The 26,485-nt window shown below is 49.5% G+C and overlaps 13 protein-coding genes across 13 annotated transcripts in view; 6 read left to right on the forward strand and 7 right to left on the reverse strand.

The window, feature by feature from the left end:
- Positions 1-132: 132 nt before the first annotated feature.
- Positions 133-2,129, forward strand: ASPZODRAFT_16248 (hypothetical protein; the record flags this gene model as incomplete). Its single annotated transcript, XM_022726579.1, has 6 exons — positions 133-245; positions 316-563; positions 611-731; positions 783-846; positions 899-1,086; positions 1,157-2,129. The coding sequence occupies 6 exons, from the start codon at positions 133-135 to the stop codon at positions 2,127-2,129; spliced, it is 1,707 nt and encodes a 568-aa protein (XP_022580998.1).
- Positions 2,130-2,964: 835 nt separating this feature from the next.
- Positions 2,965-4,304, reverse strand: ASPZODRAFT_132564 (hypothetical protein). Its single transcript, XM_022723055.1, has 3 exons — positions 4,214-4,304; positions 4,058-4,163; positions 2,965-4,009 (listed from the first exon to the last, which is right to left on the reverse strand). Exons 2-3 carry the CDS (start codon positions 4,090-4,092, stop codon positions 3,079-3,081), a joined length of 966 nt encoding a protein of 321 aa, XP_022580999.1. The 5' UTR covers positions 4,093-4,163; positions 4,214-4,304; the 3' UTR covers positions 2,965-3,078.
- Positions 4,305-5,677: 1,373 nt separating this feature from the next.
- ASPZODRAFT_152003 (hypothetical protein) lies at positions 5,678-6,328 on the forward strand (the record flags this gene model as incomplete). The annotated part of the gene is made up of 1 exon (XM_022725802.1): positions 5,678-6,328. One exon carries the CDS (start codon positions 5,678-5,680, stop codon positions 6,326-6,328), a length of 651 nt encoding a protein of 216 aa, XP_022581000.1.
- A 408-nt stretch (positions 6,329-6,736) lies between these two features.
- ASPZODRAFT_96755 (hypothetical protein) lies at positions 6,737-9,125 on the reverse strand. The gene is made up of 6 exons (XM_022730537.1): positions 7,971-9,125; positions 7,797-7,908; positions 7,685-7,729; positions 7,476-7,626; positions 7,178-7,419; positions 6,737-7,121 (listed from the first exon to the last, which is right to left on the reverse strand). The coding sequence occupies exons 1-6, from the start codon at positions 8,995-8,997 to the stop codon at positions 6,821-6,823; spliced, it is 1,878 nt and encodes a 625-aa protein (XP_022581001.1). The 5' UTR covers positions 8,998-9,125; the 3' UTR covers positions 6,737-6,820.
- A 394-nt stretch (positions 9,126-9,519) lies between these two features.
- On the forward strand, positions 9,520-11,179 carry ASPZODRAFT_66371 (hypothetical protein; the record flags this gene model as incomplete). The annotated part of the gene is made up of 3 exons (XM_022729369.1): positions 9,520-9,605; positions 9,664-9,761; positions 9,801-11,179. 3 exons carry the CDS (start codon positions 9,520-9,522, stop codon positions 11,177-11,179), a joined length of 1,563 nt encoding a protein of 520 aa, XP_022581002.1.
- Positions 11,155-12,060, reverse strand: ASPZODRAFT_132573 (hypothetical protein; the record flags this gene model as incomplete). The annotated part of the gene is made up of 3 exons (XM_022723056.1): positions 11,155-11,605; positions 11,662-11,751; positions 11,802-12,060. The coding sequence occupies 3 exons, from the start codon at positions 12,055-12,057 to the stop codon at positions 11,238-11,240; spliced, it is 714 nt and encodes a 237-aa protein (XP_022581003.1). The 3' UTR covers positions 11,155-11,237.
- A 229-nt stretch (positions 12,061-12,289) lies between these two features.
- ASPZODRAFT_142308 (hypothetical protein) lies at positions 12,290-14,230 on the reverse strand (the record flags this gene model as incomplete). Its single annotated transcript, XM_022724839.1, has 1 exon — positions 12,290-14,230. One exon carries the CDS (start codon positions 14,228-14,230, stop codon positions 12,290-12,292), a length of 1,941 nt encoding a protein of 646 aa, XP_022581004.1.
- Positions 14,231-16,407: 2,177 nt separating this feature from the next.
- On the reverse strand, positions 16,408-17,488 carry ASPZODRAFT_142309 (hypothetical protein; the record flags this gene model as incomplete). Its single annotated transcript, XM_022724840.1, has 2 exons — positions 16,408-16,660; positions 16,731-17,488. The coding sequence occupies 2 exons, from the start codon at positions 17,486-17,488 to the stop codon at positions 16,408-16,410; spliced, it is 1,011 nt and encodes a 336-aa protein (XP_022581005.1).
- Positions 17,489-18,110: 622 nt separating this feature from the next.
- On the forward strand, positions 18,111-19,445 carry ASPZODRAFT_132574 (hypothetical protein). Its single transcript, XM_022723057.1, has 3 exons — positions 18,111-18,686; positions 18,752-19,016; positions 19,084-19,445. Exons 1-3 carry the CDS (start codon positions 18,253-18,255, stop codon positions 19,399-19,401), a joined length of 1,017 nt encoding a protein of 338 aa, XP_022581006.1. The 5' UTR covers positions 18,111-18,252; the 3' UTR covers positions 19,402-19,445.
- A 2-nt stretch (positions 19,446-19,447) lies between these two features.
- Positions 19,448-20,920, reverse strand: ASPZODRAFT_66697 (hypothetical protein; the record flags this gene model as incomplete). Its single annotated transcript, XM_022729392.1, has 4 exons — positions 19,448-19,804; positions 19,862-20,157; positions 20,215-20,537; positions 20,586-20,920. The coding sequence occupies 4 exons, from the start codon at positions 20,918-20,920 to the stop codon at positions 19,448-19,450; spliced, it is 1,311 nt and encodes a 436-aa protein (XP_022581007.1).
- Positions 20,921-21,504: 584 nt separating this feature from the next.
- On the forward strand, positions 21,505-23,428 carry ASPZODRAFT_166742 (hypothetical protein; the record flags this gene model as incomplete). Its single annotated transcript, XM_022726779.1, has 6 exons — positions 21,505-21,686; positions 21,733-21,866; positions 21,917-22,040; positions 22,097-22,648; positions 22,708-23,075; positions 23,121-23,428. The coding sequence occupies exons 1-6, from the start codon at positions 21,523-21,525 to the stop codon at positions 23,426-23,428; spliced, it is 1,650 nt and encodes a 549-aa protein (XP_022581008.1). The 5' UTR covers positions 21,505-21,522.
- Positions 23,429-23,551: 123 nt separating this feature from the next.
- Positions 23,552-25,361, reverse strand: ASPZODRAFT_66278 (hypothetical protein; the record flags this gene model as incomplete). The annotated part of the gene is made up of 5 exons (XM_022729364.1): positions 23,552-23,649; positions 23,699-24,101; positions 24,165-24,754; positions 24,817-25,064; positions 25,171-25,361. 5 exons carry the CDS (start codon positions 25,359-25,361, stop codon positions 23,552-23,554), a joined length of 1,530 nt encoding a protein of 509 aa, XP_022581009.1.
- An 859-nt stretch (positions 25,362-26,220) lies between these two features.
- The window catches only part of ASPZODRAFT_132578 (hypothetical protein), a 1,581-nt gene continuing 1,316 nt past the window's right edge, over positions 26,221-26,485 (forward strand). The window contains exon 1 of the mRNA XM_022723058.1: positions 26,221-26,465. Within this exon, the coding sequence (XP_022581010.1) occupies positions 26,298-26,465 (168 nt within the window). The 5' untranslated portion in view covers positions 26,221-26,297. The remainder of the gene's footprint in view (positions 26,466-26,485) is intronic.

Consider the following 26,485-nt stretch of genomic DNA (forward strand, 5'->3'; position numbering starts at 1 on the left):
TCATTATCCACCTTCCCCACGCTTGGCAGTTCCTTGCAAAATGCTCAATTGCGAGCGACTCGAAATAAATACAGAGAGCAAGATGACGATGCTGACCCGAGCAGAGCCTTTCTTTTTTCCTCTACTCACACCATGTTGCCCTGGCTGGATTCGCCCGTCAAGCTCCATTCCGACAGAGCAGACACCTCCTGCGGCACCTTGACGCCAGAACAATGTGCCTACCGTCGGGGATACTGGCGGCACTGGTATTATATATATATATATATATATATATATCTATCTATATAAATATGACTTTACTGACTGATGCTGCAGGTATACAGCTGATCATGTCTACGCGCTGTCAACCATCTACTTTCTCTGTGCCATGACAGGCGTCTTCATCCTCGCCCATTTTTCCAGACACGCGTCTCCCCGAGTGAAAGATACTGGTTTCTGGCGAAAGACGGTTGCTCTTTTGCGATATTGCTCATATAGAGGCTTCCGCGTCTCGAAACTCAGATACTGGTCGCCTCCGTTAGGCGTGATCCTCGTCATCGCAACGGGGGCAGTCTTCTTCTTCAGTGAGCAGCACCATTAATATATAAATATATGTTATCTAACAGTCTAGGCATGGCACTCGGCCCCAAGCCGTACTATTGGCCGAATACAAAAACCGTGACCTACGGGGGCAGCCCGCCCATCGCCACAAGATCAGGCTTCATGGCGCTCGCCCTGCTTCCTTTCGTGATGTAGGATTACACCATTCAAGCTATAATAGGGCAGTAATGCTGACTTGACAGGCTTCTTGCCTCCAAGACGAATCTGGTGACTGCGTTCACCGGTGTTTCCCATGAAAAGCTCCAGGTATTGACCAAGACCCTCTGGATTAATTGGATTTCTAACGAGTGAATGATAGATCTTCCATCACTGGGCAAGTTACGCCATGTTCGTCCTCGCCTTGATGCATACCTTTCCGTTCATCGTGTATAACATCAAGATCGGGGATTTGGTGGACCAGTGGAAGACGCAAGTGACATACTGGACCGGCGTGGCGGCTTTGATCCCCCAGGCATGGTTGACCTTTATGTCTATTCCTTTTTTCCGGTAATTTTCTATCTTCCAGCTTATACCTATACTCTCCATATTCCAGCTTAACGATACTTATGGGTAAAAGGAATCGCTTCTACGAGCTGTTCAAAGGAACGCACTTTCTCGCCGCCCTGCTCTTCATCCTCTTCCTCTTCTTCCACTGCGACTTTATCCTTTCGTCCTGGGACTATTTCATCGCCATGGCCACTCTGTACTCCTCCTGCTGGCTCGCTGCCACCGTCAAGACATTCATCTTCGGCATCCATACCGCCCATCTCGAACCGACCTCCTCGGGGCTTCTGCGGCTGAGCATCCCGACAGTCATGGGATGGAAGGCAGGCCAGCATGTTTTCCTTCGATTCTGCACGGGAGGCCATATTCTCACGGCGCATCCGTTCACCATCTCTTCCTCATCGCCCGGGCAGTTTGTCGAGGAGAAGATGCCGGTCAAGATGAACGAAATGGTCTTCTACATTGCTGTTAACAAGGGACTCACTGCCCGACTAGCCACGCTGGCGTGCAAGTCATCGCCGACAGTCCCCGTGTACATCGAGGGTCCCTACGGGGGTCCGTCCAGCTCTGACTTTTCCCGATTCGATACCGTGCTCATCGTCTCCGGAGGGTCTGGAGCGGGATTCTCCATCGGATTGCTGGAAGAGATCCAGAAAGCCAAGAGCGGGACCAAGTGTCGGGTGGTGTATGCGACACGCACCACGAAGATGGCACAGTGGTATATTGAGGAAATGGAGAGAGCGGATCCAGCAGGGACCTGTGCTTTCTCCGTCCATGTCACCCGCGACGAAGAGGCGAAGGCGCAAGTGACGGAAACGAAACGCGTTACGGTCGGGGCGAGCGATTCGCAGATCCAGTACGCCCGACCCGACATCCCTTCTGTCATCTCTGCTCTCGGCAACGAAGCAAACGGCAGGATCGCCATCTTCACCTGCGGACCGAGAGAAATGCTGTACGACGTGCGACGGGGGGCGGCAGCAGCGCAGTGGAAAGTATGGCAGGGGGCCTTGCAAGAGGTGTATCTCCATTCAGAGGCTTTTGAGTAAGTGCATTCTTCACTAGACAAGATAAAGACTGACTGGATGGTAGATGGTGATCAAATAAATAGATTAATAATTGATAAAATGTTCATTCACATTGAATAGACGTAGTCACTCTAGGCTTCCGGCTGCAGTATAAATAGGTCCAGCCTCTCTTCTCTCTTCTCTATTCTCTCTTCTCTTCTACTCATATATATACTCTGACTCTGGTAAACTGCCAGTATATCCTCTCCATCTCCCACCAACCATACTTTACACACGACCATGTACGTGTTTCTTTGGAAACGACATCCAGCAAACATAGCGGAATGGATCAATGCTCCGGATCGACTGCCGAGCAGACTATAGCCATGATCAAAGGACATGATGAAGTCGCTCAGCGACGGAGTGGATACATCTGATATAGAGTATTGATATTGTTCGTCAGCCCTGCATGTGAATCACGAATCTCTGCTAAAGTGTCTAGCTATGGAAGTCTTAGCTGTACATTTTCAAGCCACAAATGTTGGAATAAAAGGTCTTGGGATGGGAAGAACAGATGGCTGGTGAGTCCATTACTTATTGTCATGGATCAATCTGACTGGTATAGAGCCTCGTTCGTGTTTAATCCAGGCAATGCGTGGTGAGATCTTCTGCCATGAGATCTGTAACTGACGATGGCCGTATCCACCATCTTATTCAAGTATCGATACATTTGTGGACGGCTGTGAATGATGACTAGGCTCTACTCATCCGATTCAAGGGGTCATACCATCTGGCAGTACTCTGGCTGACAGAAAGCGATGAGTAAAGAGAACAGTTAAAGCGGTATCATCTGAGCTAAGCAAGGTTATAAATATGCACTGGCAGGGATGAGGTGTATATTCTACAAGGAGATGGAAATCTAGTGTTGTCTAAAGTTGATGGTCATATCACATAATGAGCGACGCTTTCTGCGTCTGTGTCTATATCTATTTTATTCTTCCTCCTTGAGCTGGGCGACGTCCCTGGCAAAGCGGCGCTTGTTCAGGAAGAGGTTGATGGGAATCCAGACGATGAGCCAGCCAAACAGGACGGGCACATTGCGGTAGACCCTGCTGGTGGAGCCGTGGGTGAGGATGGTGGTGTACAGCTCAAAGCAGTTGTAGCTGGGCCAGATGTAGTCGAGATGGAAGAAGGCGGGCTTGAGGGGGATGGGGAAGGCGGCGGCGGTGACGTTGATGATGATGTAGGTGAGGACCAGCGGGGGGAACAGGAAGGTGGGCAGGGCGGCGGTGGCAGAGTCATAGACGACAAAGGCGATGATGCCATACATCCAGAAGGTGAGCCAGATCAGACAGAACTGGCTACCGGAGATGCCCGAGTGTTCATGGAAGACCTCATGCCAGAGCCCCCACGAGATGCCCATCAGACAGGAGAAGATGAGCATGGCGCAGCCGCGCAGGAGATAGTGCCGCTGCAGGGCGAGACGGCCCCGGGGCAGGCCGCACTCGTCCGAGGCGCCGCGCAGGGCCATGGAGAAGAAGAACTCGAGCAGGGCAGGGAAGACCATGGCCGCCGTCGAGAGGAAGGGCCGTACGCCGATGGGGAAGGGCTGGATGTCGACCGAGGTGCTGCCGAAGCCGTCCAGCAGCAGCCGGATGCCCGTTGAGCTGAGGTTGCTCTCGCTCGTGGCCTCCAGCAGCGCCGCGCCGTACGTCTGGATCCACAGACTGCTGGCCCCGTCGACGGCCTCCTCCAGCGACGGCGTGATGTATCCCTCGGCGACCATCGGCCAGTGCGCCTGGTTCCAGATGTAGGTCAGGGCGGTTGTCGAGTCGTACGTGGTGGTGTTGTCGTTGGTGATGGCGCGGTGGAGGTTCGTCGACGCGTTCGGCATGGCGATCACCGCCGCCCAGGCATCGCCCCTGTCAGTCAGCATTAAGAAGACAGAAAGTGGAAGATAAGATAGATACCTCCAGACGTGATTGTAGGCCTCGTCGTAGGTCATGTTCCGCACCGGGAACGAGGCGATTCCATCCGTACCGGAGATGCTGGCCGCTGCTGACAGAAGAGATTCGCCTATCCAGTCAACACCTCTCACCATCAGCCATGACTATACCTGTACTCACCAACTTCCCCCCCGTCCAGGTCGACCGTGACGATATTCAGATGCTTCGCGTGCTGGGACTGGTCGTACGCCGAGCTGTAGATCCAGACGGCGTTGAACCAGCCAAAGAAGAGCAGCAGCACCATGCTGCGAGCCACATGGGCAGGGTAGATCATGATGATGAAATTAAAGAATGGAAGGATGGAAGAATGAAAGAATAAAAGAATAAAAGAGGGAAGTGATCAAGAAAGAGCCCGCCTGTCTCCTGACCGCAAACTGTGTTTATATAAAGGCGTAGATCCGTTTATCCGTTCGGCTCGTTTGGGCTATAGAGCCAAGCCGGCGCTGATTGGCCCATCCGGCCGGACTCGTGTTCGGAGATACCAGATCGGGAATATGCCGGATCTCCTTTTCAAATGCCGGACCGAATTCATGGTCTGATCTAGATTTGTTTATTAGGAGTAGATCCTAGATCCGAGATTTTATAGTATAGTCACTAAGTAACTATACTATAGCAGAGGATATTAGGTTATATATAATCTTAGAATAGAAAGCATACTTCTCTAGTACTAGAGCAGATATATTTATCTCAAAAGTTTAATTTATATATCATTATAATTTACTATTTTTTATATTCTTAAAAATACCTATATAAAGGCAGGATCACTGATCCCTTTAATCTAGCACTGTATATGCATCTGTTGCAGATCTTTGACTTCCAGGCTATACAGTGATTCATCTACTGCTGTGGATTATAGAGAGTGAGAGTGGTATAATATAAAGTAAAGAGTATTATTTACTATTACTATATCATTCTCCTGACTCTATCTTGATTGCATGTTGGTTCAAGTCCTGTATCTAAGAATATATATACTATATCTCTCTACTGCTTGATTTAATACCCCTCTGAGGTGCCAGCTTACTCCCTACTACATTATATAGAGCATACCCCGCATATAGGATATAAACTAAATAAACTAGTAGATCTATACTCTAGTAGTTAATAGTATACCAACTATCAACAGGGTAATAAAGTTAGACTAATAGCAACCTGCTTATATCCATGTTCATGTAGTATCATTTCTGTAGTACTCACTCCATCTATTCCCCGCAACGGACGATTATCGCCCCCGACACGGTGCATATTACAATCACTTAGCATCTGCCACTCTCTGTTCACATCAATTAGAAGAGATCTCGTATTGCACCCCGCATCTGAAGCTCCGCCGAATGTCCGATCCATGGCTATATGCTGTACATGTATCAAATGGGCGATCCAGGTCGCTTGGCGAGAACGAATGATAGTCTGCTGTACAGTTCAGCGAGACGTCAAGTGAGGGGAAGAGATACACTGTGGAAATGTATAAATTGAGTCTCATTCCTGTCATCTCCAACAGCTCCTCATCCACACTTTGTCAAGATGCAGCTTCTTTCTCTTATTGTGAGCATTGTTCCCCTGCTGTCCCTGGCGGCAGCAGCACCAGCTATGAAATGCAACCCCAGCACGCTCAACACCACCGTCGGCCGGTTCCCCATCACGGAGGCCAACACGACCGTCTTCGAGATCGCACGGCTCACAAACCGCGGCGTGTGCGACATTGGCCGCGGCAACCTGATGGCCGACGTGACCATCATCCCGAACGTGGGCCAGGACCTGATCATCCCCGCGGAGGTGTGCGAGCCGGACAACAGCTCGTGTCTGATCCCAGACACGAACCGGACACGCACCTGCATCGACGGCGGCCCCCGTCTGTACTATACGGTCAACGGGGACACGTACGACGTGATTGCTCGGCGGCTGAACATCTCTACCGCCGCATTGCTGGACGACAGCGCCTCGGCGAAGCGGATCGGCAGCGACATCATCGCCACGACGGGCACGCAGCTGCTGGGCGTCGGCCAGTTCGTCAAGGTGCCCAGCTGCTCGCCGAGTCGGTGTGTGATCGAGCCGTTTGACTTCAACGAGGGCGTGTATCTGGATCTGGCGCGCAAATACGGCACCACCGTCGGCCAGATCATGATGCTCTCCCCGACGTACAACTATTCCACGGGGTACACGGCGGGCGTCAGTGGGCCGAGCATCGACATGGCCTATAACTGTACGGAGCTGTCTAGCAATATCACTGTCTTGAGCTAGAAGACACAGTATACAGTCAGCATACACTATCCATACTAACCAGGCAGTGCTTCAGCCCTGATGAGAATAAATTTAGCTTTAAAAACAGCTTTTACATCGAGTATAGAGTATGTAGCTACCAAGTATACCTATTGGAACCCTAATGCTGCTTATTCAAGTGTTGAAGATGTTATAAACTTCACAGGTATACTTAACAATGGTGGAAGAGAAAGGACTCGACCTTAAATCAGTCACAATGTAGTCTATGGATGAAAAATCACTCTTTTCTATCAGATATGAGTTGAGAATTTATACTCGACAGTTCCTCTGCTTGCCATTTAATAGTTTTAATTTATACTTTTTATATTTAAAAACTAAGGTTAAAGGGAGTCTAGAATATATATTATAAACATAGACAGATGGTATGCAGTAAGGAAATAAAATGTTAAGGATAATAGTCTATATAATGTTTAGGAACTGTAGAATTCTCTCTCTTAGTCTACCTAAGGATACCTAGGTAGTACATACTACACATCTGTCGTGAGTACATTCTTGACAACGGAATGGGGATAGAGATGTAATATTTACTCCCCTGCAACTGCAACACATCCAGTAGCGTTTTATCGGTGGCCAGAGCCCGTCAGTGATAAGCCTAGAGGTAGACACTATTGGTCTAGCCGGTTTGATTGAGTAAGTATACTTAAATTGTAATGCGTTGACCTCGCTTTCTTGTGCTATCGCAGTAGTCTCTACGGTGCGAGGGCCAACTGGTCTCGCAGCAAGAGCCGTGTCTGGATTTAAGATGTGAAGAAGACTATTCTTGTCAGTTCTATGATTGACCATATATAAATCAACATTAATATCACTAACCAAGCGCCACAAGGGATCCCAGCTTGAAGCACCTTCTGTCCACATCTTGGACAACCATTCCTCTTGGAATCAACTTGTATGACCATCGTCAATAGGCCTCCTGGCTGTATGGTGTAGAGCCACTGTTGCGGTGTGATGACTGCTCCTCCAAATCTTCCACTGACCATCAGATATTCTCCCTGGCGGACCCTATGCCAGCCAGGCTGAGCTTGGAAATTATCGATGAGGAACTTGTCAAATGCCTGCAATTGCTTCCTCAGCGACGGGAATTTCCTATAGACTGGAATTGGCAACGCACCTCGAGATTCCTGCATAGTTCAAAGGGTAATAACTGTCTCCGGCCAAGCGCGTCTTCAAACCGAACACATCTCCACGACAGAGGAGACAGCGGGCTGAGACAAAGGTGGTGCAATGCTAGTAGTAGAGATGCCACAAAGCGTCTCGTTTTTCTAGACACTCGGTTCAGAAACGGACGGCAATTCCATGGCAAAGAGGCCGTATACTTACAGTCTTTGTTGGAGATTCCAGATCACCACGACCATGACAAAGTACCTGCAACAGTCATGAATCTTCACAACAACTATATATACCAGGCAGATTTGGCGTATGAACGACTTACACATAATCGTACGACTCGACCAGCGACGCTTCTTCCGAACGCGGGTCCAAGAATAGAGACGTCTTATAGAGCCAGGGATCGTCTGCTCGTCTGCTGCTGGAACCCGACGTTCCTGGCCGAGATGCATCAGTTCAGGTCATGCCAGGTTAAGATGAAATAAAAGACACCACTGACTGGTGATTTCCTCTATCTGTGAGGCCTGGTCTGCCACAATCCACTGTCTTAGAAATGCTTTCATGCATGCTGCTCCCACTGCCGCTGCGTAAGCCTGCCACTTCTTGTTTTTATGACTATCTGCATAGTCACACACGCCCTTGATGATGACAGTCGGCACATTGTCACATACTCCCGCCCCTTCCATCTCGAAGGCGATGGCACGCTCTGTTTTGGCGATCTCGTCTCGATGTCCCCCCGACTTCATCACCAGGTCTCCCGATGCAACGAGGCCAAAGTGTATCTGAGGCGTGCCCTGCGTTAATCGGCGGCGGCGCGAGACCAGATTCACATCACCGCATCCTGACTCGTCGCAGGATATCTCATGCACACGCTCGCATGTTTCACCATCATCGGCAGCACATCGGGTACAGACCTCACCGGTGTAATGTCGATGCCGGTACGTTGGATGGTAGAGTCTGTCTTCACTTTGACCGGGATATCTGACTGTGCTGATCTCTGTCAGGTAACGAAGCGTATGGTCTTCCAGCCTGCGACGGCCTCCCAAGCCGCTCACCTGCCGCAGGAAAGACTGGATCTCCTTTGATGGCCGCGAAAGATGGCCCCCCGGACCATCTGTCTTGCGCACCATCTTGTTCGGCAGCCGGCGACCAAAGTCGTATTGTACAATCCCCGTGCTGATGATTGCATCCCCCAGCAGGACTTCACGCGTCGTATCCGTCGGATCGGTTGGTACGCCTCCACAGACGCCCACCACAAGCCCCAGCTTCACGGCAGGGAAGCTGGAGAGAAGACTGGCAGTTGCGCTCGCCGCGCGAGCTTTTCCCATGCCGGGCAGGGATACGAGGACGACGTTGTGGCGGCAGATCCGGCCGGTGATGTAGCTATTCGGATCAGCCTGGGCTTTCCCCAAGGTGTATTCCCATCTCTCCTCCAAGACTGCCTCGACGGCGTCGGATTCGGTCTGCAGGGCACAGATGATGGCGATTTCAAAGTCATCCCGACAGTGCGGTGGAGGCTTCATCATGGCCTGCTATAGATAACATGACACACTGTGATTTCTCTTCTGCTGTCGATAGGAAGTAGTGAGGTTGATGAGGCTGTGTTTTGAATAAGTGAGGGGTAAGACGTGGTCCAATCAAGGGTATATTTCAGGCTTATTAAACTATTAGAAACAATAGTTTTTAGTTGAAAAACTACACATATCTTAGTATCCTAATTATACTTATATTAATTTTAATTTTATAATATTCTCACTTATAACCCAAATTAAAATATAATATAAATATTATAACATCTTAAAGTTGATGAAAAAATTAAATATAAAATAGAAGAAAATTAAGATGCTCGTGATCTACACCACTATAGATTTAGTGACTTCCCTTTAGAATAATCTAGCAAAAATAAGATAAGGCACTAAAGTCTATTATTAAGATAAATTAATTAGTTAATAATAATATATTATAAGTTTAAAAGCTAATAAAGTAGATTAGCTAGTTTAGTAGTGTGTGCTAGGATCATCAGCCTCATCCCTGTTTCTCACTCTGTGATGCCAGCACACGTAAACCACCCACCTGCTCCCCCACGCCGACGGGCTCAGGGCACCCGATCTCGCAGGGGGTGTCGAACCTGCCGGTGAGTGATGCAGAATCCATTAATAACTGGTGAGTAGAGATAGATACTCATCCAGCAGTGCTCGCCATGTCAAGTGCGACGAGACACCAGAGAGCTGCACCAACTGCACCTCGACAGGACGATCGTGCGATGGCTACGACAAACACGAGGTCCCGCGTGGGCGGCAACGAGCCCAGACGGTGACTTTTGCAAGAGAAGAGAGAGCAGGAAAGCTGCGGCTGTGTGCAGAGATCGCGACGGCGTTTCGCTGGAGAACCACCTCGGACGAGCGACGGGCGCTCTCGTTATTCCAGCACTTGACGGTTCCCGCTCTGATCGCCGTGTTTGACTCGTCGCTGTGGCAGCGACTCGTGCTGCAGATGAGCCACGGCGAGCCTGCGGTGTACCACGCCGTCGTGGCGTTGAGTGCGATTCACCAGGCCTCAGAGGTGACGATAGGCAGTATGCTCGCGCGCCAGCGGCGTGGCCCTCCGGCTGAACAGCTTCACAGGGCGTCCGTCTGGCGGCGGTTTGGCATCGAGCAGCTTGGCCGGTCGCTTGCGGCCCTGAACCAACGCTCCATGTCGCAGGATCCGCAGCTGCGCGAGGTGACGTTGCTGTGCTGTCTGCTGTTCATCGTCGGGGAGCTGCTTCAGAACCATCACGACGCTGCCAGCCAGCATCTACTCAGTGGCGTGTCGATATTGTGTGAGCTCAGAAGACAAGAGTCTGGTCGGAAACCGACGGCTCTCTCCCCTGTTGAACCGGCTCTGTTCACCACCTTTCTCCGGCTGGAGATGCAGTATACACACATGGGAAACAGCATCCGACTGATGTGTCTCGCCGACTCCCAGCCAGAGCAGAAGCACCTGTTCTCTCCGCCGGTCTTCCACACGCTCGAGGAAGCCCGCCAGGCCTTTGACCCGATCAACAGCGCCGTCTTTCGCTTCCAGGCGTCCACATGGACAAAGTCGCCGGCGGAGATGGCAGCAGCGTACCCCGTGCTGCTGGCCATGAAGCACGACCTGCTCTCCCGACTGGACTGGTTCTGGTGGTCCTTTGAAGCGTTCTACCACCAGAACCACCCTTTCCTTGGGCCCAAGGAGCAGCGCAGCATCGACATGCTCCATCTGCATTACACCGCCGCCGTCCTCTCCGTCAAGGTGACCATGCACTTGCATGACTGGGCGGTGCTTGACCCGCTCGAGGCCGAATTGAAGCATCTCCTCCTCCTCGCAGAAAGCATGGTGGACAGGTTTCCTGACCGGCCCGCTCTAGTCATGGACTTGGGGGTCATGCCTCCGCTGTACATCGTGGCCATTGCCTGTTCCGATCTCCGGGCGCGCTGGCGGGCGATCGAGCTCCTCCGTGTCTGGCCGCACTGGGAGGGATCGTGGAACTCCATTCTCGTTTCTTCCATTGCGGCAGAGCATGTCAAGGCGTATACGATCGCTAGACCGGATGTTTTCGCCGGGACTCAATCGTCGGTCATGCAGATGCAGATGCAGGATGAACTGCGCCTCGTCGATGCTCTGCAGTCTGTTCGGTCCATGAGGAACTGGGTCTGCGTGCAGTCTTTCTCCAAAGTCTTATGAAGAATATAGTTGAACGTTATGTATAGTGAAGATAGACTAATCGAACTGTTGTATTTCTCTAGAACTTCCTATGATACTTCAACGTGCGAATATCATCCGGACCATCCACCCGGACCCGCGCGCTGCGCACTTCAGGACTCCCCAGAATCAGCTCATACACATTCGCAAACTCGGACGACTTGGTCACCCCATGCTGCACGGCGTCTTGGTCCACCTCGACCCGAAAGCCAAGGTACAGCTCGTTGAACCGGACGTTGGTCTTTTCGTTCTCGCGCGCCGCCGCCGTCGACATGGAGAACAGCGCGCCCTGCGTCATGGCCGGCATGGGTCGCAGTGCCAATTCGCCTTGTGCGCCGGTACACAGCGTCCATGTGCTGGACGGGTTCTTTTGTTCCAGCAGATAGCCGATTGTATCCCGGTAGGCGACTGTCTTGTCAGATTCTCCCCCTCTCTCTCTCTCTCTATGTGTATAGAGAACTTACAAAAGTTGGATTCAAAAGAGGCTTTCATGTTGCTGTGTAGCGTCTCGGTGGTGATCTCCTGCAGAGAAATCGTCGTATACTGGCCGCCAACTGGAGAATGTCAGTAACAATAAAGTCAATTGAGGAATGATTTCACCAACCGCTGGAAAACACATGCTGGAAAGCCGGCAGTTTGCCTGCTCGGACTTGATCAACCACCCCCTTGACCCCCGAATCCGAGAGGACATTGGCTTCGGCAAAGGTGATCCCCTTGGACGACCCGATGTGCTTCACAAGCTTGTCGGCCGATGTCTGGTTGCGGACAACGGCCAGGACGTTGCGTTTGGAACGCAGCGCTGCCATGACGGCCGCGACGCCGATATTCCCCGTGGCTCCGACGACTAGAACGGTCTCCATGGTTTGAGTGAATCTTGATACAGAGTACAAGACATGGCGGGTTTGAATTCTTTTTATGAGTCCTCTACTCCGTCTGATGCATCTCATCGCAATCGGGCTTCGGAGTCGCGAGTCGGTCTTGATAAGACGCGAGTGGCGAAGATGACAAATCGAGGGTGATCACTGTGTTCCATTCAGATTACCACGGAGGCAAGATTAATGGGCAGATGCGCTCACGTCAGATATTTGGTCTTTATGCAGTGGCTCCAAAGGGCGACTTCGAAACACTATATCCTTGTAGACTTGCCATTATCTGCGACATGTCTCTGATGTCTGGTCCAGGGAGTCGAATATCCATGGCTCCCGTCTTCGCCTTGATATCTTCAAAAAGACTCGAAGCCAGCGTGATGTAGCCATCCCCTCTAGCATGTGTTGCAAAGATCATGCCCACAAACTCCAGGTCCTTGGTAAAAACGAAACTGCCCGAGTCGCCCGTATCTGCAAACTGGCGGCCTTTGGTACCACACACCACTGCCTCGCGCGTCGCGACTGTTTTCTTCTCAATCACCGCCGTCTGGAGACTGTTATATAGACCTTCAGTCCATTCCGTGGATCGCCCCATCTTATACAAGAGCATCCCGTGCTCTGGTTCAATAGGTTGATTGATGATATCACACGGCAAGCGAAAGCGAGGTGGTCCATATGAGTCGACTCTATTGTGTCCTATGCGACGTTTGTCTAGCATTATAAGAGCCCAGTCTAGATGAATAGGATGATCACTGTTCCGCATGGTCTTGAGACGAAAGCCTGATGCACACACAACATGACCGAGTCGCATACGCTCTTCATCAAAGGTATTGATCTGGCTCATGATAGTCTCTAGATCATGTAGATTCCGTTCCTGGGCGACGTGGATCCGGCTTGATAAGGGAGAAAGCTCGCCACGCGCCATCATAGCCCGATTTGCCAGGAATTTCTGGTCAGCAATCCGGTTGATCTGTTGCTGGATGGATATCTTCTCCTCTTGGAGGTCTTGACGACTTGGCTGCTGGACAGCGAGTACTTCCTTCGCTACTGGATCATTCCATTCAGCTCCTTTTCCATCCCAGCTCAACTGCACTGTTGAAGATATTAGTAGTAGGTCTGAATCAGTACATGCCGTTGACTCACCTTGCTTGTTCTCGTTCACAGTTTCTGGCGCGAGAACTGCATGGTAGCAGGTGAGTCCGAACTGATACCACTCTCCCTTCTGGTTCTGGAGCTCAATGTATCCGCCAAATGTAGCCGACGTATCTAGATCAACAGTGTTTCCTAGGCTCACACCAGGCAAGGTCTGGCGCTGCTGCCATAGAGATGAGGGAACGCCGGCTTTGTCCATTGACCGAAATACCCTACCTTTTTCAACCAAGACAGCAACATCATCGATATGATTGGCATCTAAAATACTCACCACCTTCTCACGAAGGGGCTTCCACCTCCGAGAGGAATTACGATCCACAGTGATAATAATTGTGGGCGGGTTCTCTTCCGCTGTAGACGAGACACCGTATCGCCAGCATGAAATCACTATGATATCTGCGAGATCTATAGAGTCCAGTATAATCGACAGGACTCTGTCCCAGACTAGAAACAGTTTATCAGTCCGGAACAGAGGGGTGGTAAACCGGGGAAGCATTGCCCGGGGGTCGATTATCTCGACGCTGATATCTGGGAACTCGTGAAGAACCAGCATCGTATGTAACCTCTGGCAGGCCTGAAGCCATTCGTCATGTACTGTACTTTTCGTAGCCAAGATGGTCAGGGTGACGATTGGCGGGTCTTGAGGAAACCATTCCGGTGTCTGCATGCCCACACTCGCGTCTTTCAGCGTAATTCCATGCTCGATGAGTATTTCCTGAATGGCAGCCAGCATCGCGTCGCTATTCAGGATTTCGTTGTATCGGCTTGTCGGATCCAGTATCGTCTGGGAGGTTGCAGGTAACGGGCATAGCAAGGGCCCCCCGACGCGAAGCTCCTCGTTGATAAACTCCTCTGTCTCGCCCTCGTCATCCTTGCTGGAACCTCGCGTGCGGCGATCGCGTCTGTCGCTGCCAGGCTGCTTGTTCATCAGGAATTGGAAACCGCCCTTGAATTCCTTCGCTGACGACGCCCAGACGAGCTCTGCGTCTGATCCACGGTTGTATCTGAAGGGCATATGTTGATGATCCGAAAAACAGGTTTGGGAAAGACAGTAAGGAAGGTTGAAGAGCGTTAAGGAGCTGGTATGCAAGAGTGGGTGAGAAGGAGAGTTGGACAGTTGAGGGGGAAGGTTAGAGGGAGAAAGTCAAGAGACAAAATGTGCAGGCAACAGTTTGTTTGGTATGTCAGTCAAGAATAAACTCTCACTTCCACAATCACTTTATAGGCAGACAATCTTACCAGGTTATAAGCCAAACAGTGACATGGAACCACCAAGCCAGACTTTATGTAATTATGAATATATGACTTTCTAAATTCATTTTCAAGGCTCCTGAGCTGAGCCTCTTAACTACTATCTTATAATGCGAGGTGTATTATGTGGATTTACTAATACTGGTGGTATCCTTGCGCTTAATATCAAGCAAGTTTAATCTATAATGCTAGGTCAGCTCTCTGAAATGCTTATTAAATATAGAGACTAGGAGCCCTAATATTACAGACTTATATATACATCTTATCCACATGAACTGCTGGAGCTCTCTGGTCAAATATTTTAGGCCTAGTGAACTATCACTTGGCCGGCTCTACAGAGTAGTCAAAGAGATTCTTCCCTTTATGAAAAGTCTAGGTTTATATCATTTACTACCAAGAAGGAAATGGCTTAGGTCCTTAGCTAGATATCAATTTCATTATACTAGAGTAAATAAAGACTTAGCTATATAGATCTTCATTAGCTATCATCTTAATGAGTAGTAAACAAGACTTCCCAGCCCATAGCCCAGAGATAGGCGACTTACTAGGTATGAACTCTAAAGGGGATTGATTTGTTTATAAGCATGTGAATTGATATAGAATTACTATAAATCAGTTCAAGAAGAGGCGTAAAGTTAATATAAGAACTACGACTGGACATATGCCTTAGGCAGATGGCAGTGAATGAACTTACCTTCTATTTTAGGATGGGTGTCTATCTCAGGGATATTTATATTTGATGCGCCTCGCGTCCAATTCCTCTTGCTCTTTTTCTTCCCCCCATCTAGACATTCTAGTCTATATATCACCAATACCACGTTATTATTATTTTGGATCATTAAAAGAATTATATGTCTCTACCAAGTGCTTAAAATCTAGCACTGCTTGCCTTGCCGATGCCTAGATTTTATGGCAGAGAATCACCCTTACATTTTCCTACCCTTTCTCTCCAGCAATCTTCCGCGATGGCTTTGATAAGTCTCCATCTGCCTATATGCTCCCCTTCAACTCACCAACTATATGACCAGGGGAGGCAATCTGCTGGATTACATGGACAGAGAGACATGTTTAGTATTATTGTGATTGGTATCTTGCTCGATCTTCCATGCCAGTAGGAAAACAGAGCTAATGAATTTGCATGGTGAACTTTTTGATATCAGCACAGACAATTCATTTCGGAGATGCCTATATTGTCGGACTCTCCGCGGCTGCCAAGCTCGAGTTTGTAGATGACAATGGCCTGGCGAGTATACTTGGTCTTGGAAGTACACTATATAACCCTCCATCCCTATACCGATAATACATACGACCACAGGGTGTGGAAAATAGGGCTTCCCGTCCGCTCAGCCGTACTCAAGCCACACGCCGGTAGGTTAGTAGTTGGGTGGGTGACCACCAGCGAATCCCTACTGTTGTATGTTCTTTTTATACTTGGCCGTAGATTGATTGAGTTGAGGATTTTATGTTATAGTATGTTTTTACCTATATGTAGATTTATGTAGAGTATGCTATCTATTTTACTGTGTTAAGTATTATGCATGTTGCCTAGAGATAGTGATGAGAGGAATGAGGATAATAGAAGACTGTTATTCCTACAGTTATATGTTTTTCTTATACTTGGCCGTGGATTATGTTGATTATACTATCTTATTTTTATTTTATTGAGTGAGTTTATGTACCATTGTTCCTGCTAGATTTAAGATGAAAGAGATGGGAGGGAAGTAATGGGAGATTACAACTTAATAATGCCACCACTAAGGAACAGCAGCACAGGAAAGAGGTCCTTCGGCTTTGAAAAATTGGTCTCAGACATCCAGACTGCTCAGCCACCATTGCTGTGTCTCGAGATATTAATCAACGATCCGGAAACGTACAACTGGATTGCCGGGGGTGGAGGGAAATGGGCGGGAAAGAACGAAGTGAAAGGACGGAAGAGAGCCTCTATGACGAGGAGCTGGCACTTTCGGGCTCTTCGGCCTCCTCTCTGGCCCTCAGCATGATGGCGAGCATGATTTCAAGAAAGCTTCTCAATTCACCTATTTCCCTTGTTTCCCATGGCCCATACTGATCCATGACTAGGAATTCCTCTCTTGGGAGAGTGTTCCGTTCGCCAAGCATATACTCTTGGTATACAGGAGTATAGTTGGCGAGCGAAAGAAACCACTCCGAACCATCGCTGGAGACCAAGAAGGCCCTATCCATGCCCAGTCAGTGAAAAAAAAAACGAATACAACTAGGGGCCAGATGAGATCAAGATTACTAACCGGTTTGCTGCAGGTTTAATAGGGGGGTTGGCCATAAGCCAAGCGACTACCTCCGCTGCTTCTTGTATTGAAACAGCGGGCTCGTGCCGTGCCCTCTGGCCGGCCTTCGCCTCGAGGAGGATGCTGGTTTTAGTTGAATTGCCAGCCCAGAAGAACCCATCGACTTGGGCCTCCATAGTCGCCCGTTTGAAATTTGCGAAGAATGGGGCGCGGTGGGGGCTCCAACCCGCTGGGCCATTGACGTTTTCGAGGTTTATGGCTGTTAGGAGTGAGATCGCGGCCATATTTACTAAATCTTCGTTAACTCCCTCGAGGAGGTGAGTTTCCCGAATTCTGCGGCCAGCCCCATCGTTTTTGGTACAAGTCTTGGGCTTTGGGATGTCCAACAAGCGCAGAACCTCCTTAATCTGAGAAAATGGGATCTTGAAGGCTCCCATATTGCTCATCTCACCACCGTCGCCATTCTTCATGCCGTCTATCCCCTGAATAAATGCTTGGAATTCAGCATTGTCACCAAGCAACTGCCTTGCAGTCGTGAGGTATAATCCCAGGTCGAGGGCTGAAATATCCTTTGTGTTCTTTGTCTTCCATAGAACCTTTAAGAGGAGATACTCTCCCTTCGTCAACTTTGAGCCGGAATTTAGGTCGAAGCGCTTGTGGACGGTTTGGCGGCGAATCTTCATCAGTTTCGCAGCAGCCTCCCACTGTTCAGGCGTCGTTGGTACTTTTTTCCAAGCACGATTTCTGTTTTTGAACATCTTGAATGGATTATTTGAAAACAATCAACTAACTAATCGTGGAAAACAACAAATTTCAGAAATGTGTCTGTTGCTCTGGCTCGAAGAGGAAAAGAAAACGCGAGAGAGGGGGGGGGAAAGAAGCCGTCCAGTATTCAAGTCAACTCTCACTTCATTTCATTCATCAGCAAACAGCAAGCAACATTTAGTGCAAATAAGATATGATCCTACTATAAGGATATATTTGTCTTCTTATCTATTTAGAACCTAGTATATTAAGATGCTTCATCTAGTCACCTAGACATTTTTTTATCCTTTCTCCTATCCTTTTTCCTTCTTCTCTTGTTTTCTTCCCTTCTTCTCTTCTTCTTTGCATCTTTACCTCTTTCTATCTTCTTTATCCACCTTCCTTGCTTCTCTCACGCTCTTCTTTTATAGTTTGTTATGTAGATCCTTCCCATCATGCCCTGCCCAGCTCCCTATGGTTGTGAACTATATATCAACATTAATAAGCACTATGTCTCCTCTTCCCATTGGTCAGACAACGGTTCCTCGCCTTGACGTCATGGAACTAACCGAAATCAGTCTAGCCCTCTGAACATTGGGGAGCGCTTCCGGGGTTCACAGCAAGCAAACAGCAGAACAACATCGACTCTCTGCTTTTCCTCCCTCTTTTCCTTCCTCTTATCCCTCTTCCTTAACCATTTCCCTTATTCATCGACTTTCTGCTCCGTTCCTCCCTCCCATGAGGGATTATCTCCTCGACTCTTTCTTCTAAACTGTTCATGGATACTCGAGCTACTCGTTTGCAGCGACAGGCTGCACTACGGAGTAAATATGAGGCAGCAGCACAGGGCATCCTCGAGGCAATCTCAAGTGAGCCCAAGAAGTTCTTCTCCCCAGCTGACCTGGCCAACCTCGGAGTCCATCTATTGCCTTTTGATCCTCTTAGTGAAGAATTCATACAGTCTAGAAAATGTCTGTTTCAGCCTCTCTCAACAGACTTTCTCGCAGAGTTTTTCATTGAGGATTCAGAGCTCATGGATTCTGATCGTAAGGCCTTACAGTTGCTTGAGCCCGCCTCGCCCCCTGATGATCTCTCATCTCTACTCCATGCAGCTAGGGAGATCTTTCTGCTTCTTGAGACAACATATTCCCATCTAAAAAGGAAAAAACCTAAAGCCTATCTGTTTGAGCTGGTGGACTGGGAATTCATCGCGTTTGTCTATAAGCTCATTACCCTCCATTTCCATATACTAGCTAATGAATATTGATCCTCCTTAGGTGTGACGACGACTTTCACGAGGCGAACGGCTTTTACCCTTATAAAAATCATTTGGGCATCCCCCTCTGGTCATATCTAGATATGATGCAGCACTGCACCACAAAGCGTGGCAAAACCATAATTCGACCACATCTCCAACTTGTCATGGGTAATGATGCTGTTGTGAAGGAAAGTGGACTTCTGATGGGGGAGCTTGGCCCAATTGTCCAGGGAATCCTAGCTCGCATAAATCAACCTTGCTTTAAGAACACATCACTCATTCCAGTATGTTCATCTCTATATCTTTGCCATTTTCTTGACCATGTCTAACACCACCTTCCTCAACAAATAGGTCCAAATCTTCTCCTTCTTCGGGCCTCTCGATGGCCGCATCCTCCAGGCCAGGTTCTATCCCTCTGGTCAGCTGGTTATTCGTGCCTCTGGCATCTACCACTTTACAAGTGAGAATCAGGAATACCTTGCTAGCCTTTTTTTGCGCTATAGGTTTTCTGAGCCTCGCGTCGGTGACGGGTATGAGTTTGATGTTTTTGATGTTGCCGAGGAGTCCCCGGCAGGTTTCCCAGATTCCGGAGAAAAAAACCCACTAGGAAGTCTGGTGCTTCGCCCGGCTTCTACTTCTAGTACTGGCAAGGAGAATGTCGCTTTGTAGCAGCATAAAATTGACATCTATTGATATTAATACATGCCTGGACAATCTAAGATTTCATCGTCAACCCCCTCATCAGCCACGGATCCATAAGAAGATCAAGAGCAGTCGGACGATCGTCAGGGTTCCATTGTAAGGCCAATCTCAACCATCGCAGGAAACCATCTACATCTTCCCCACGTATGGTAGCAGCGAGTTTCTCAAAATTCCGATCAGGAATAGGGACCAGATTCTTCCAGTTCCCCGATTCATCCCAAAAGACCCAGCTCATATGCACATTCTTAAGAAATTCCAGAGGTGGCGGGCCAAGTAAGGCAACAAGCTCTGCGATATGTACTCCATCATCGAAGATACCATCTCTGACTTGTCCTTGAATAACGGTATTCGGACTGACAATGTCCCATGCCTAGATAATAAGTATTAACCAGGGAACAGAATAAATGCATCAATTGCCAGTACTCACCACCATAGCAACGCTCCATATATCCACTTTATAGCTCCAGTTCGATTTCAGTATGACCTCAGGCGCACGGTAATAGTCTGGCATGATGTTGTCGCAGTTTTCTTCATCCCCAAAACGAGCTTCTCCCAGATCGCCGAGAAGAGGGAGCCCGTCTCCAGCCGGAAAATGCGAGGTTGCATATATCTTTCGATCTCCAAGTACCTTTCTTGCTGCTGGGCTGTTGACTTGGCGCTCTTCAAAATCGACAAGTGCAGCATGGGAAGGGGCAGGAAGAAGGAGATTCTTAAGTTGGATATCTTTGGATACTAGTTAGTTCATTTTCTCTTTTTTTTTCAGAGATATCAATTTCCTACCGGTATGGATGAGATGGGCTATGGAGTGAAGATAGTCGACAGCCCCGAGAAGTTGACGAATGGCAGGTTTCATGTCTTCCAGCGTCATCTTATTCTCACTTCTAAACTGTAGCAGTTCAGATGCGTTGATTCCCAGTGGTTTATGAACAAGGCACAGATGGCGGTGTTGTGAGCCGTCCACGTAGAAATGGTCAACCAAGCTGCGAACGTATTTCTTGCCTGGGTGGTCTGTTTCGATGGAATCGAGATGCTTGTAGATGTTCAATTCATGCTCTCTTCCTTGTCCAGATACATATATCTTCAAGATGACATACGTCGACTCCCTGAATTTGATTAATATCGATAGATAAATAAATGACAGACTGACTTACACGAGATCACGGGCAAACCACACGGTGGAAGTCACGCCAAATCCTACTTTGGCGAGAGCCTGGTATCTGTCGTTGAAAATTTCCCCTTGGTCGACGGGATAGTACTTTTCGGGTGAGTAGGTTGGCAATGTTTCTTCTTCAATTGAGCAAGACGGGTCCAGCAGCTTGAATCCTGACGTTGGGAAAAGCCGTGGAGCAGAGGTCCATTTTGCTGATGAAACGACTGTTCTGAAGGGGGTTAAGATGGGAGGTTTGGATAATGAGGAAGTCAAACAGAGTCGCCGAGTGAGGAGAGAGTATGGGGATTTTGAATAAAGGGACCAGGGATTTCGCATAGTCGATATTTGCTGTAATTTAAACAAGGAGTTGATATGAATAAAAGCATTTGTTTATCTAGCTTATATGACCAGTGCACAGACCAGCATGTCAGGCAGAGATCAGGGTTTATGAATTAACTTGGAGATTCTCATCTTTAAATAGGAGCTTATTATTTTTACTATGGTTATAATCCTATTGCCCCTCTAGCAACACAGGAGTTGATAGTAAAATCTCCAGGATGTGGTCATTATATCAGTTTTTAAAGAGAATTCTAATGCGGGGAATCCCAGTATAAGATTATACTCTGCTCCGAATAGGTTACCTAGAAAGGCTTAAGGGGAAAAGTCACTCTTATCAGCTTAATCAAGATTGATGAAGATCTTATCTAGTAGAGGTAGATCATACGCCAGGCTTGGACTATCTAGGCATAAGTATACTACTTGAGACATATTGCCAGTCAATCACAACATCAATGAGACAAATAATAACATAGAGGTAATATTTATTTTTAGCTAATAATAGCCTGGAGTCATAAGGTAATCTTATGTCATGAGGTGCTTATATATAATTATCAGACTGAAATCCTGTTAACACGTTCCCTTTAACAATACGTCTTGAAATGGCTGAACATCAACCCCCTCCCGAAAACACCCAAATGAAGCCTCTTCTTTCCCCAGAAGATATGATGGAGAAGAAAACATCAGTGCAGGAAGAGGAGGATGTGAACGAGGAATCTCCTCCCCCCGCGCTGGTAGGACGGAATCTCGGGCTTCTCACAGCGGGGTGTGTCTATTCTTTTTATGTTTGAAGACTGAAAACTAAGATCCAGGCTCTGTCTCTGTGTGTTCCTTTCTGCCCTCGACATCACCATTGTCAGCACATCACTGACAAGCATTTCGAATGACCTGGACGCCTTTGAAGAAAGCAGCTGGATTGTATCGAGCTATCTGGCAACATATTTCAGTACATCAACACTCTTGATTCGCGTGTTACACTGTCCTAATGTCTCGCAGGCTTCCTCATTATATGGGCCAAGCTGAGCGACTTCTTCGGCCGCAAGCGAATGCTCATCGGCGCCGTCGTGCTCTTTCTGGCCTTTTCGGGGGCGTGTGGTGGAACAAAGGCCCCCATGGCACTGTGAGTGATGCCTCATCTATTGAAACTCTGTCTCATATTGAACACTGCTGCTCTAGTATTGTCTGCCGTGCCTTTCAAGGGATTGGAGGCGCCGGGATCTTCAGTATGGTGCCTATCATCGTGGCGGAAATGGTCGAGCCAGCACGATACGGCGCATACAACGGGATCATCTCTCTCGCCATCGCGTTCAGCTTTCTATTAGGCCCACTGTTTGGGGGAGCCATCAGCGACGGCACGACCTGGCACTGGATCTTCTGGATCAACCTCCCCGTCAGCGTGGTGGCCCTGGCGCTCGTCTTTGTCTCCATGCCCGCTGAATTTGGTCTATCCAAGCCACGAGACAGGAACGTCCCGATCCTCAATCGCATCGACTATCCGGGTTTCTTTATGCTCCTTGCCTCGTGTGTCTTGGTCATCGTCGCCATCGAGGAGGCCGGCATCTCCTATGCGTGGGACTCGGCTCTCGTCATCGCCTGTCTGGTCATCGCGGGAATCCTCTTCCTTCTCTTTATAGCCTGGCAGTGGTATCTCGATCACACCCAGTCCCAGCGGGAACCTATCTTCCCTTGGCAGTTTGTCAAGACGCGAGTGTTGATGGGAATATACCTGTGAGTCCGTCCTTCCCTTGTTATTCAATCTGTCGGCTCATCCTGACAATAATGGAAAGTAATGCACTACTTTCTGGCGTCCCCTTTGTCACTCTGGTCATTGAACTCCCCCTCCGCTTCATGAGCATCAACGGTAAATCCGGGCTCGACTCGGGCATCGCCATCCTGCCATTCACCTTGGCTCTGGCCTTTGGATCGGCCATCACCGGCTCGATCACAAGCAAAGGTCGCGTCCCAGTCATTGCGGTCCTCTTCGCCGCCACCCTCTTCCAAATCCTCGGCATGGGACTTCTCTACTCGGTTGCAGTGACGGCGCATCTTCCAGCGAGTATTTACGGGTATCAGTTCCTCGCTGGACTGGGCACGGGTCTCAGCTTGACCACTCTTCTCAACGTTGTTCCCTCTGTCGTGGATCGGCGCGTTCTAGGTATGATATAATCTCTCATCTTCTCGTCCGATGCTAATCTCTCAGCCGTTGCCATGGGAGGAGTCACGCAATTGCGCATTCTAGGCGGCGCTCTGGGAACATCAATCGCAACAAATCTATTGAATACCACGGCGAAAAGCCGTCTGGCAACTGAATTACCCGCCGACACACTTGCGCGCATCCTCAAAGACGTCTCGTTAGTCCAGACCCTCTCGTCGGCCGATCAGACGATGGTCCACGCTGCCTTTGCACAGGGATACCATAAGCAACTGGCTATGATGTTGGGATTCTGTGCGGCCGAGGTGGTTGCTTTGGCGTTGATTTGGGAATGGCCCATGAGGCGGTTAGAGTGACGGTTTGTATATTATAGCATATCGATGACTATGAAAGACTAGGCCATGGTTGAATTATGATACAATTAGTACATGATATTGTTGAACAGGAAGACCAGTTGAATGTATATATATATACATCCTCTATAGCGTAATGTTGGAGCACGCGGCGTTGTACTCGGACGGGTGGCGGAGGGTGATGGCGCCCTCGTTGTTGTAGCCCAGACTGATCAGAGTGGCAGCTAGAAAGTCAGACGCCGGTTACCACATAGCTATGAGCAAAAGACTTACCATCCAAGTCAAACTCGGGGAAGCCGAGTTTGGTCAGACCGGCCGTGGGATTGGCGATAAAGGCCGCCCAGGCGGCCTGCATCTTGGCCTGCAGCTTCAGCTGGGCGTCGGACTCGGGGATATCCGTGTAAAGGGCCGAGTTTCCAAAGACCATGTTGAGATCGACGCCGTGGTAGGCGCCGCTGGTCGGGTACAGACGGGTGTTGTTCCAGTCGGCAAAGTAGCGGAACCGCCACGAGGGGACTCCGTGGGCAATCCGGGCGGCGGCAGAGAAGTCGGACGGGCAGACAAAGGTCTCTTCCTCGAACTCGAGCCATTCGGCGGCGGTCAGATTGGCGCCCTCGAGGTAGGCGGCAATCTTGTAGAAGCCGGCCTCGTTGTCATTGTGGCCGACCAGATAGGGCTGTAGGTTAGTTTGACAAAGAAGAGATAGACTCAAAGAAATAGACTCAAAAGACAGACTTACCACACGCGCAAACTTGCCGCTGTCGGCCAGCGTGACGTAGTCGGCAAAGATGGTGACGTTGTCCACCGTCGGCTCGAAGGAGGGCTGTTTGCGGGCAGCGCTGGTGCTGGCCGGGGGCGCAATGGTGGCCGCCATGGCGAGCAGGTCGGCGACAGTCTGTTCCTTCATGCAGGCGAGGGCGTCGGCGGTGGTGTTGCAGCCCAGGAGACCGGTGAGGTCGGCCCAGTGCTGGGCGGACAGGTCGGCGGAGTTGACCTCGAAGCTCAGGGAGGTGCCCGAGTGGGAGATGATGCCGGCGACAATGGGGTCCTCGGGCCAGGCGTAAGCCCAGTAGTCGACCATGGCGCTGCCGCAGGACTGGCCGGAGATGACGATGCGGCTTGCGTCGCCGCCAAAGGCGGCGATGTTGTCGCGCACCCACTCCACGGCGGCGCGCTGATCCAACAGACCCAGATTCGAGGAGTGGTCTGGGATGCCGGGGAAGCCAAAGACGTTCATCCGGTAGTTGGCGGTGACGACGATGACGTCCTCGGTGCTGGCCAGGTCGGCGCCCGAGTAGAAGGGCGTGTTGGTCGCCCCAGAGGTGTATCCTAGGCATTGTCAACAATTGAAACCACAGTGGTGAGGCGCCATCTGGCTAGACTGGTCATACGGCCGCCATAAAAGTGCACGTAGACGGGCTTCTTCTCATCGCTGTCGTTGTTGGCCCACACGTTCAGCGTCAGACAGTCCTCGCTCTGGGTGCGGTTGTACTCGGAGCCGACAAAGGCCTTCATGACATCGGTGAAGACCGGCTCATACTCGTCTGGATACGAGTAGGCGGACGAGAGGGTATATGGGCAATCGCTGTTCATTCTGATTAGCCCGTCTAGCCCGTCATTCCACACCTGCTTGCAACGCCTTACTATCCCTACAACGGTCAGTACACGAGTTCTGGAAGACGGAATTGACAGATCTCGATGGTCTCACAAAACTCTCCGCCTTGTACGTCGATCTCCCCTCGTACTTGGCCGGGGCCTCAAACCGCAGGCTGCCGACCGGGGGCTGCGCAAAGGGAATGCCCAGATACTCGACGACACCGGCGTGGGAGGACGAGACATGGCCGACGATCTCGCCGTTGGCCGTGTCGACGGTCTTTGTGGCGAGCGCCACGGCGGGCAGCAGGCCCAGAGCGATGAAGAAGGCCACCGATGGCATCTTGGCAGCAGCAGGGGCAGGGATGGTGAAGAGATGAGGTTCTTGACAGGGGGGGAGTTTAAGTATTCTCGTGGTTTCCCGATCAGGCATGGTGTCAAGCACTAGTCTGGATACTGTAACAATACGCAGTATACCTACCTATAGTACATACTACATAGTACTCATTACTAGTTAACCATAGTCATTATAATAATTACATAGTAATTATGATAATTACATGATAATTACATGTTATACTAGCCATAGCTAAGTAGGTACTATATACTTGTTCACTCGCTTCAACTTACAGTATACCTGAAAATAGATACCCCTATCTGACATGGGTTTAATTGTTCACCAGGATCAGGATGAATCCACTGTGACACTGGCCCCCTTAGTATTACGTGCGCTTCGGTTAAGACAACAGGATTAATAGTAGCTGTTAGCAGGACCACTTCGTATCCAGTCCCCGCCATGCCTGCTATCCGAGCGATCCATGATAAAACCATAGGCCATAGAGTATACATACTGCCTATGCCTATGCCTATGCCTATGCCTATGCCTACTGCTATCTACTGTCTAATCTCTGATTTCTAATATCTGCAAAGAGATGTTATTTTAATGATACTACTTGGTAATGTAAAATTGAGTAGTCTGGCCCCCACGCCATGCCGCATCCGGCATCACCCAATCCTGCAAGACAAACTCGATCGTGAAGGATTCCAGAATTCCAGGATCCAGGATTCAGGATTCTTCTATAAACTTTCTGTGCAGGCAGTAGTGCGCTTATTGGGTCATGGCGTCTTCCATTCCACCCTGAGGGATCAGGCATCCTCCAGCTGCAGTGCTGCACACTCGTTTATATACCCTCCCATGCTGTCCCGAGTCCCCCCCCCCCACCACCTCCGGTCTCCTACTGCTACGCCACGTCGGTAGAAACAGAGCTCTGGTCTCCAAATGACCCTGGTCACTCGCAAGGATAACATCCCCGGCCATGGAGAGAGCCTCTTCGTCACCGCCGTCGTCATGGCCGGTCTGGCGCTGTTTTTTGTCGTCCTCAGGCTAATCACTCGCTTTGATGCGCACCGTGCAGGCGCCGACGACTACCTGATCATCGTCGCCATGGTATTTTTTTTTTTTTCTTT

The sequence above is a fragment of the Penicilliopsis zonata genome (assembly GCF_001890105.1).
Source record: "Penicilliopsis zonata CBS 506.65 unplaced genomic scaffold ASPZOscaffold_7, whole genome shotgun sequence".
NCBI lineage: Eukaryota > Fungi > Ascomycota > Eurotiomycetes > Eurotiales > Aspergillaceae > Penicilliopsis > Penicilliopsis zonata.

What these genes read in the sequence shown, in the direction of transcription:
- ASPZODRAFT_132564 (XM_022723055.1), bottom strand. Translation starts at nt 4,092, where the DNA reads ATGACCTACGACGAGGCCTACAATCACGTCTGGAG. An exon ending in GCCTACAATCACGTCTGGAG is followed by an intron (nt 4,010 to 4,057) that starts GTATCTATCTTA and finishes GCTGACTGACAG; the next exon opens with GGGCGATGCCTGGGCGGCGG.
- ASPZODRAFT_132574 (XM_022723057.1), top strand. Translation starts at nt 18,253, where the DNA reads ATGGATACTCGAGCTACTCGTTTGCAGCGACAGGCTGCACTACGGAGT. An exon ending in GTGGACTGGGAATTCATCGC is followed by an intron (nt 18,687 to 18,751) that starts GTTTGTCTATAA and finishes GATCCTCCTTAG; the next exon opens with GTGTGACGACGACTTTCACG. An exon ending in AGAACACATCACTCATTCCA is followed by an intron (nt 19,017 to 19,083) that starts GTATGTTCATCT and finishes CTCAACAAATAG; the next exon opens with GTCCAAATCTTCTCCTTCTT.
- ASPZODRAFT_96755 (XM_022730537.1), bottom strand. Translation starts at nt 8,997, where the DNA reads ATGATGAAGCCTCCACCGCACTGTCGGGATGACTTTGAAATCGCCATC. An exon ending in ACAGATAGAGGAAATCACCA is followed by an intron (nt 7,909 to 7,970) that starts GTCAGTGGTGTC and finishes CATCTCGGCCAG; the next exon opens with GAACGTCGGGTTCCAGCAGC. An exon ending in TGGAATCTCCAACAAAGACT is followed by an intron (nt 7,627 to 7,684) that starts GTAAGTATACGG and finishes CCGAGTGTCTAG; the next exon opens with AAAAACGAGACGCTTTGTGG.